The sequence below is a fragment of the Hipposideros armiger genome, unplaced genomic scaffold, assembly GCF_001890085.2.
Source record: "Hipposideros armiger isolate ML-2016 unplaced genomic scaffold, ASM189008v1 scaffold_399, whole genome shotgun sequence".
Classification (NCBI taxonomy): Eukaryota; Metazoa; Chordata; class Mammalia; order Chiroptera; family Hipposideridae; genus Hipposideros; species Hipposideros armiger.
Genome location: NW_017731749.1, coordinates 173,274 through 184,027, shown reverse-complemented (window position 1 = coordinate 184,027; position 10,754 = coordinate 173,274). Strand labels below are relative to the sequence as shown.

Sequence of the window (10,754 nt, the reverse complement as noted above, 5' to 3'; positions counted from 1 at the left end):
GGGGGGCGGTATACTCAAGGCTATAGATTTACACCTAGTATAAATCAAAGGGACATCTATGTTAGTTCTCGTCTGGGCGGTGAAAAACTGAGCTGTCAAACTGTTTATAATATTGTTTTATAGCTGTGGTCCGCTAGGGAAAAGCAATGAGAATTAGGGTAGCATTTTCTTCCAGAAAGCTCTATCAAGAGTGCTAAGTTTGTTTGGAGATGTATAACTTAATAATGCTATGTAATGAATACACTTTCCTGTATGAAATCAGTGACTTATACCAACTGTGAACTAGGAAATGCTAGCCTGGTGCCAATGCCATGATCACCCTGGAGAGAGGGGCACCCCGCCTGGTGCTTGGACCCTTTCATGCTGCCAGTCGTTAGAGCACTCGCAGTCGTTAGCGCCAGTGCTAACTAAATGTAAACACCTTTACTTTCCAGCTGCTGCTAATTGGTTTGGGAATATTTATGTAAGTGTTGATTTTAAAGCTAAAAATAGCACAGGGATGTTTAAATCCAACTCAATTCTGGCTGTCAGGAATGCTCCTGTGATCCTGAAAGTGTTGCTAAAAATGTTCACTTTTTAAAAATTGGGGTAATTAAACATATCTGTCGTGAGAGCCTTTTATGATAGGTTCCCTGTTTTGAGAAAAGAGGTGAAGGACAAGCTTCGTAAAGGTCTCTGCCAGGTTGGCAAGACACGACCTCTTGCTGAAATGTATCAGATAGCAAAGGATTGTAATGCAGGCAAAAGGAAGAGACAAAATAAATTTTGAAATAGCTTTATTTCAAAGCAGCTGACCATATCCTTCTATATTAAGTTAATATTAAAAATGGAATTGTAATCTTTTTCTTAATAAAATTATGTGTAGAGTTTTCCAAACGTTTGTGTTTTCTAGAGGCAAGTTTGAGCATTTGAAATCACATAATTAAAATTCCTCGAGTCTAAAGTTGAAGATAGTCGTCGTTCCGTAGCAGTTGTTTATACCTCTAGTTCTTCATAATCATGTACGTTTGTCCCTTTATTTCCAAATGTGAAAGTCATGCATTTACAGGAGTTCTTTTCAAATGTATTTAAATAGCTATGAGAAAATTATGTTTAGGTATTTGTTGTTTTCTGACCCTTTCTTCACCATGTAATTAATTTAGTAAGGGAAAATTCTAAGTGCTCTGAAATTTTGTCTGTCAGTTATTTTGTAATGTTTGGAAAACATGCTTTTGTGGACCCGGTTAGGAAATAGGTTGCCTTTGCCTGTAAGTCTTGCAATACTGCACTGCTTCAGTGTCGTTGAAGTAAATTCGGAATTGGCTTTGTGTCCTTGTAGGATGTCCTAAGCATCTGTCTGCCTGCCCTGTCTCCAGAGAATATCAAAGAATTCTGTTACTGCAATATATAGAAATGATTTTGCCAAGTGACAAACACTGCCCATTAGCTGAGATGATAAACTATAGTTACTGCCCTTTGTGATAGCTGTGGCAAGGTAGAGTTTTTGATGCTACGTTTAAAATAGTACAACTCTTGTCTTAGACATATACGTATGTCTGTGAATATGTGTGTTCTTTCTAAGTCTGTAGTTATTGACATGATTGCTTTAAAACTAGTCAGTTCAGAATTACCCTTGAGCAGATTATTACATTGCAATTGGCCCAATATTGCTTTCACATTCTAACGGACATTTCCATATACTTGGAACATTAAGTATGTTGTTGACATAAGTAGAATCTTTACTTATCATCTAACTAGAATGAAAAAAAAGTCTTTTTCACCTTGCAGAATGTTGATTTGAACACAAAAGTATGGTATTTTCTTACCTTGGCAAGGGATCAACATGAAAGTTCCCCTTGGAGTATGGAGCAAAGAGGCAAAAATAGATAGTTAAAGCTCTGTAGCAAATATCCCATTTTTTTCGAAGTTATCCTGGATATATATGTATATAATTACAAAGCCAAAAAGAATATTTATTTCACTTAACAGCTGCTACCTGTTCATGGATTAGAATACTTTATATTGTGAAGGTGCCTAAGTCTCTAAATTGATCTACAAGTTCAATGTGATCCTTATCAAAAATCCAGCTGGCTTTTTTGCAGAAATTGATGTGCTGATTCTAAAATTCACATAGAAGTGCTAGGGGCCCAGAAGAGCCAAAACAAAAAAAAACAAAAATAACAAATTTGGAAAACTCAAACTTCCTGATTTTAAAACTTAGTTCACAGCTATGACAATCAAGACCATGTAGTACTGGCATAAGACTACACATATAGATCAGTGAAATACCATTACAGTGTTGGTCAGTTGAGTTTTGAAAAGGGCGTCAAGACAGTTCAATTGGGAAAGAAGAATCTTTTCAACAAATGGTGCTGGCATAACTGGATATTCACATGCTACTTATGAAGTTGGACCCCTACCTCACACCGTGCACAACAATTAACTCAAAATAGTAATACACCTAAATGTAAGAGCTAACACTATAAAACTCTTAGAAGAAAATATAGGAGTGAATCTTTGTGACCTGGATTAGGCAGTGTTTCCTAGATACAACCCCAAAACACAAGCAACAAAGAAAAAATAGATAAGTTGATCTTCATTAAAATTAAAAGCTTTTATGCTTCAAAGGGTACATCAAGAGAGTGAAAAGATAGCCCACAGAATAGGGCAAAAAACTGGAGGTGCCAAAAAAAATGTCTACAAGTGGACACTGGTCAACATTGCTCAAACAGTAGTTCGCCGTAATCAGAAGTGTCTGGATGCTGATGGTAACCACTTTGAGCACCTCTTGTAATTGCAGAAGTCAAATGTGACTTGTATTCATCTTTTGTTATCGGTATATATTGAGTATTACAATTTTAATAGTTATTTCCTTTCTTAAAATGTGTATACATTTTTTGGCACCCTCTGTATTTGCAAATCATCTAGGATAAGAAATTCATATAGAGAGTATTTAAAGAACTCTTGTAACTTAATAAAAAGTCAAATAATTAGACTTTTCTCTAAAGATATACAGATGTTCAATAATCACATGAAAGGATACTCAACATCATTAGTCATTAGAAAAATGCAAATCATTAGTCATTAGGGAAATGCAAATCAAAAACCACTGCACATCCAAAAAGATAGCTAAAATTATTTTGAAAATAAACGAAAATAACAAGTGTTGGCAAGAATGAAGAGAAATTGGAACCCTCACGTATTGCTGATGGGAATGTAAAATTGTGCAGACACTTTAGAAATAGTATAGCAGTTTCTCAAAATGTTAAACATAGAGTTACCATATGACAAAACAATTCCACTCTTAAGTATATACCCAAGAGAACTGAAACCATATGTCTACACAAGAACTTCTTTACTTAGCAACGTTATTTTATAATTGACCATTATTTCAAGTGTTCATAGTAACGTTATTCATAAACAGCAAAAATGCAAACAAATGCCCATCAAGTGATGAATGGGCAAGCAAAATGTGGTGTAGCTATACAGTGGATTATCATTTGGCCATAAAATGGAATGAAATAGAGATACATGCTGCAACACGGATGAGCCTTGAGAACATTGTACTATGTGATAGAAGCCACGTATCTCATGATTCTGTCCATATGAAATGTTCATAATAGGCAGATACGTAGAGACGAAAAACAGGTTGATTGTCAGGGGCTGTAGGGGTGACAGGGAGCATGGGAAGTAACGGCTAATAGGTGTGGAATTTCTTTTGGGGGTTTTGAAATGGTTCTAAAATGAGTGGTGATGGATGCAAAACTCTGAGTAAGCTAAAAAGGACCGAATTGTACTTTTTAAAGGGAGAAACGTAATGTTCCGTGAATTATATCTTAAGGCTTTTATATGAAGAAAGAGTAGGTCTTGAAGCCCCAGTCAGGCCTTCGGATGATCGCAGCTGCAGCCCTGCTCGCCTCCTGACTGCTTCTTCATTAGATTCCACCCAGAGCTGCCCGGACAAGCTGCTTCTAAATTGTATAAATCATAAATATATGCTTCGAAACTGAGAAATAATGTTTGTATTTTTTAATTCATTAAATGTTGGGGTAATGTATTAAACAGTATTAGAAACTAATACACTATCACTTGGCTCATTTATTAGCATTCATTAAATAAACATTGTGTGCCATGTGCTTAATATCTAGAGGACTAGATACACCCTCTCCCTTCATGGTACTACCTCTTGTGTAAGAGAGGCATTTAAGAAAGTTACTGATTTTGACATAAACAGTCCTTGAATGTTCTGACATGTGTGATAGTCACAAGTGCAGACGTTTTGTTAAATTGTCTTCCTAAGTATTTTTGTACTCTGCCCAACCCTGTCTCTTTTCTCTGTCAGCATATATCTAGTCCTTCATAATAATGTGAATGTTTGAAAGCTTTTGAAGACGTTCATATTTTAAGATTCAGTGCCTTAAACTAAAAAGTATTCTTTAACCTTATGGGTTTTCTTCCCTTTCTTTATCCCTATGGAGAGGAGAAAACATACTAAGAAAAAAAAAATCAACGTAGACGAAGTCCTTCACAAAACTACCAGCCCCTACGTGAAATGTTGCTACTCCATCTAAAACTGAAACGTGTTTGCTCTTTCATTCAATCCACTATTACAAACATCTTGAGTTATGGCTGGTGTCTATTGTTTCTTTCGAGATATTAACCTAATTCTGTGATGGCCAACTCTTAACTCATATATTGTCCTTTTCTGTTGTTCAAACGGTGCATTCAGATCCACGGATGCTCTGTTTACAGGTGTGATTGCTGATAATGGGCCTTTCTCTGTGTGGTTTGTTGTTTCATTGAAACCTGAGTCCCTGACTAACACCGTTGATTGGCGACTCTGCTTCTGCAGAGTAGTGTATCTGCAGAATTACTTTATTAAAGTACAGATCCAAAGCCTAACAGAACGAATGCCTTACATAAATGGGAATCTATAGCAGGTGTGCTTTCTAGAATCCATTCTCTCCTCTGTGTAACATACAACTCAATTTGCCTGTGTCCTGGGCTGAAGGCCCTCTCTCACTCTCTTACCTCTCTGTAATACAGGAGTGTTTGCCATTTTAGAAATTAAATGGTTAATAGTAGTTTCTCTGTGAAGCTCATCCTCAGAATCAAAGTCTCATAACAAACCAAGAGCTCCAGATTTCTTTCTTTTGCAATATTTTTATTACACTTTTAACAGAAGAGACCTTGCCAGGCAACATTTTTTCCCATGGATTTGGCTTTCCTTTATATTTTTAGTGTCACCGGGGGGGTGTGAGCAAGTACAGTACATTAAAATTAATACATCACCACCTGTCTATGGCACCTTCCCTTTGGTACCCCTTTCTTTCAGTCCCCAAAACGTATAGTTGAGTAGCAGGAAGCTAAATGATGTATTCCAAAGCTCTTAACATATTTCCTTGTGTAAATGGCCCTTTTGAGTATTTCAGAAGGCAAATGGGAGGGAAGAACATTGAAAGCTCTGAAAAAATTAACACCTGTTTCCAGTCTTCAGAGAAATTGGAGCATACTGTATATGTGCAGAGTAAAACCATTTATTCTCCCATGTTGAGACATTGTATTCATATTTTCAATTCTATATGCATAGTATCCACATGCTTATGGGCTTGTTTCGCCGCAGGATTCCACACAGAACTTAGAAGATGGAGAAGTTATGAATGGTGTACAGACGGAATTATTGACATCGCCAAGAACTAAGGATGCATTGAGGTATTCTCTTTATGTGAATAGAATATTTTATTTCAATTCGATGTTTGTTTCTTGAATAGTTTATAGTTATTTTTTATTTTATAGGGAAGATCAAAGTAGGTAGAATAGTGGAGTGAACCCTGTCCCTAGTCTAAATAATTACTTGCTCTTTTCTCTTGTTTTCTTTATGAGAACTTCCTGACAAGCATATATATATGGATGCACATACACAAATGTGCCTCAATCCTTCCAACTCTTCTGCAACTTGGATTTTGAAATTGCTTTCAAATGAACATGTCAGGGTTCATTGTGGTTAAATGTCTCACTTTGACGGTAGCTCTTTGAGTATTGCTTTGCATTGTGTTTTAACAATCTTACAGGATTTTACTCTATGTTTATAAACTGAAAACAGCCTACCTGCCAGGATTTTTCATGTTTGTAATGTGACTAGCTCATTCTATGAAGTCAGTTGCTCTCAAGTTCACCAGGACTTCCTTTGCTCTGTGTTCAGTTCCAGTTCTGCCCTAACTGGTTCGAATCCCAGCTCAGCTGCTTATTAGCTCTAGCACTGAAACAAGTTACTCATCCCTCTTTGCCTTTATTTCTGGTTTGTAAAACAAATAATATTAAAACCTTCTTCAGAGGATTGGTATAAAGATGAAATGAGCTAATCTATGTAAAGCACGTTGAACAGTGCCTGGGTCCGAGCCAGTCCTATGAGTATCTGCTGCTGTTGAGCATCCCATTGTTATCATCTATGTCATCATCACCACCATTATTCCCAAGTTGCTTCCAATGTTTCATAAAGAAAATTAATTGCATATTTAACAGATTGTTGGCTTTAACACTTGAAGGTGATGCTCCTGAAGTTTGTCATTCATTTATTCATTTAGTCAACATATCTCTTTAATTCAGTCTAGTTACTAATAGGTACCCAGCATTTTACATGGAATTAGCTTTAAAAAATATGTGTGATCAGTTTCTATCACTCTGCTTTACTTTGTGGAATTTTCTCAAGCTTATCATTTATAGCCATATGGCATAGGTACTCTTTCTATAGATTGTTTCTTTCATTCATGTACTGCACATTATTAAAACGTTGGTACAGAAAACCTCCAGGGCATTGTCTTTTCAGAAGCTTGATAAGATAGTTTTTTGAGGTAGGCATAATGAATAGAATACTCTTATTCTGTTTGACTTTAATTTCATTGTTTTTTGTCAGCTTTTTGAAAAGTTTGCTAACATCTTGGCTAAATGTTATGTGGATAGCTGTCATAGAGTGAACAATTATTTGGTCGATGGCTGCATAAACAAATTAGCTAAGCTTTCCTTGGGTACAAGGAATTGAGAAAATGAAGTATAGCAATTTTAAGAAATACTATTCTTTAATTCAAGTATATGTGTATATGCATCATTTGATTATCAAAACAACATTTTCGTATGAGTTATCTTGATTATCATCTTTAGTAGGCTAAGGATTTGCAAAATGCAGAACAATTTAACTTCTAGAGACCCAACCATCACTCTTGTCCCCAAATTTTTTGACTCCAGCGTCACCTGCTTTGTGCCCCCTCCTTGGTGTTTTAGTTCATGCTGGGAAACGTCATGTGGTCCTCACCAGTAAAGGCAGATGAGCTGAAATTAGTTTGAGGGCAAGTTCAGAAAGCAGAATGAGTACAAACTCCCAGCATTTGCATATTCTAGGGTTGGGGGACAATGAGAAGGATCTTCACAGTGTGGAATGCACAGCTAGCAGGGGAAGGCTTGGAGATCACAATTCTAGGAGGAGACACTGGTTCTAGCTGGCATGGGATGATGAAGAAACAAAGAGAAATGATGAAGCCATCTACAGCTGAGTTACATGGTCAGTGTTCTCCCATGGTAAGAAGGGCCTGATAGCGCACAGAGCTTGACCCAAGCATAGGACTTTGGGCTCGCTTCTATGCAGATGAGGTAGAAGCTAAGTATATGAGTATAATGTGCAGAGTTCATCCCCAAATGTCTTGAACCTGTTCTTATGTTTTAATTCTCATAGCCATTGCTGAAGCGTTTGTTACCTCTCAGCTAGACTATTTTAATTACCTAATCACTCTTCTCTTGTGTATCAATCTCTCTTTATTCTAATTGATTCCACATATCACCACTGGATAAAATGTGAGCTGTTATTTGGGAGGCAGTGCTGTTTGCACTCTGGGCATTATAACATGTACTCATGTCAAATGTATAAATACTTACATCACTTCTATTTTACAGATAGATAAACTGATGTACTTTCTAAACCACTCCTTCCAAACCCTTTGGATTTCATTGAGTTTGAACATGTATAACCTATGTAACCATTGACTAGTTATTTAACCTCTTTAAAATGTTTCTTTTAATATGGAAAATGGATATAATAAACACATAGATTATTGTGAGGGTTAAATGAGATACATTACAGGCAATTTCACTTAGCATGAAGCTAAATGGAAGGCTGGATAAACATCAATTGCTACTGCACTTATCGCTATCACACATACTGCAGTTTGTTATAACTATTTGTCACTCTGAACAAGGCTATGGATCACCGAGGGGTTCCTAACATCTAATGCAGGTCTTGGGACATATCTGTTGAGTTAATGACAATGGAGGAAACACATTGCTCCATAAATCGTAAACATAACTATTAACTGCTTACCCATTATTAACAAACATCTTTATTTACAGAAAAATAACACTTAGAGGGTATTCTGCAAATAGTCTTACAATATGCACCTCCGATAAAGCACCACTCAATGTACTTTGATCTTAAGAAGTCCATGAGGCAAGAGGTTTCTCTTGGGTGGGTTTTTTAAAATAGGAGATTACTCTTTAGGCTTCTCTTTAAATAGCAAGTGATAGGTGCAAACGACTTTCACCTCATCTCTAACTCTCCCTCAATCCTGACTTCACCTTATTTCTTAACACTTCCCAAATTAACCTCCTCCAGGCTGACCTTTCTCCAGGCCTAAAACTGCAGTCACATTTTATCCCATTTTCTTCTTTGCCTCTGATATCCATTCATTTGGCAAATTATTGGCACAGGCTATCTCAGAAGATTTTGACCCTTTCCCCATGTTTTCTTGCTGTATTCCTATGATTACTGTCCAAGCCCTATTGCTTGTCAGATAGATGAGTGTGAAAATTTTCTAATTCCTGTCTCAAGTACCAATCTCTCTCTTGTCTTTCTGTTTTCTAATTGATCCCACATTTCACTGCCAGGTATATATTTCTAAACCACAGCATTTATCTTACTGTTCCTTAGTTCTAAAACCTTTTGTGACTCCATTTTCTACAAAATTAAGTGTGAATTTTTCAGCATAGAATTTGACATATTACTTTGAAAGGTGATCTCAAATGAATTGTTCAACCTTATCTTCTACCCACTTCAATCAATCAATTCATCTCTCTTTCTTTCCCCTCCCCCTTCTCTCCCTCTCTTTTTCCCCTCTGTCCATCTTCTGCTCCATTCCTCCCCACTCCCCCGTTTAATATTACAGCCATTTTGTGTACCTACACCATCCTGGTTCACAGCCTCATTGCAGACTGCTTCCTCTGTGTGCATGCCCTCTCTGCATCTTTGCCTGCCTGTTGTTTTTATTAATTTTTTTTAAAGATTTTTATTGGGGAATTGGGGTAAGGGCAACAGACAAGTTGCTGTCCTTTAGTTCTTCAGTCTAGTTGTGGAGGACGTTGCTTCACTGGCCCAAGTTGGCACCATCATTGCGCTCTTCCTGGGCGAGGCAGATCAGTCGCCGGCTTCTGGACGGCCGCTCACAGTGGCTGCTGGCTGCTCACGCTGGCTGCTGGCTACACGCGGTAGCCCATGGCAACCCACTGCCACAGGGGCTGCAGCCTATGCCGTTGCCCGCAACTCACAGCAGCCCAGCTCCAGGCTGAGCTGTTGTTCAGCATCTTAGCTGTGGAGGGCAGTGTCACTGGCCCTCATATGTGGGATCCGAACCGGGGCCTTCTGGTGTCCCAAGCCAGTTCTTAACCATCGCGCCACTCGGCCTTGCCTGCCTGTTTTGATTGAAGACCCATTGGCCTTTCTCAGTTCCATCTCAGATGCAACCTCCTCCAGGAAGATTTTCCTGATTCCAGCTTCCCTTCATGATCCTGCTCCCTCTTCCTCTGAAACCTATCAGAAAGTGCCTCTGCACTGAAACACATATCTAAGTAGTTTAAAACAGCTGCTCTGGAATGCAATACATTCTAATTTGAGTCCTGACTCTACCTTATATGCACGATGTGATGTTGGACAAATTATTTAACCTCTCAGCATCAGTTTGCTTATCTATACAATGGAAGTGATGTAAGCATTTCTACATTTGAAATGAGTACATGTTATAGTACTCAGAATACAATTAGCACACTGCCTCCCAAATAATAGCTTACTTTCAGTGAGAATATACTACTATTAACTATTACTTCTATCTTATTGCTTTGTAATATTTTGTATTACCTGTCTTAACCTGCCCCCTAGATTATAAACCCCCAGGCACTACCCTTTGATTTTCCCTTGCAGAACTCCCCCATTGGAACTACTCAATTATTATTTGTTGATTTAAGTGAATTCCACCATTGTCAACAACAAATTCTTTGTTAGATTTTTTACTCAGTTATTCACATCAGCAAGACATTTCACCATCAAGTAGACTTCAGAATCATATGCAAACTCTTCTTGGATGTTTATCTCCGTAGGCTGTCTCTCACACCGTTACATATGACAGACCTGTGCAACAGTCCCTAAAGAACACCAAGTAATTTCTTCTATCCATTTATTACAACCCTTGGTTTCTCTTTCTCTCATGTTCAGTGGACTAATCATGAAGAAGTTATGCTCCTCAGTCCTACAGTATTTAATTTTTTTTAAGTCTTACTGAGGAAATCAGTTGAGAAAAATTGTAAAGCTTGAAGTAGATTATTCCCCTTTAATTCATAAGTGTATTTGTTTCCTCACTTTAATGAATGTTCCTTAAAAAGAAATGAACTGAAAAGCCAGCGGCTCTTAATCATACTAATAGCTGATAGTTATTGAACCCCTTGTATATAACAAATAGCTT

The 10,754-nt window shown here is 37.5% G+C and overlaps 1 protein-coding gene across 1 annotated transcript in view; it reads left to right on the top strand.

The window, feature by feature from the left end:
- The window catches only part of LOC109393952 (partitioning defective 3 homolog B), a 620,394-nt gene that overhangs the window by 525,892 nt on the left and 83,748 nt on the right, over positions 1-10,754 (top strand). Inside the window, exon 5 of the mRNA XM_019663698.1 lies at positions 5,603-5,691. Within this exon, the coding sequence (XP_019519243.1) occupies positions 5,603-5,691 (89 nt within the window). The remainder of the gene's footprint in view (positions 1-5,602; positions 5,692-10,754) is intronic.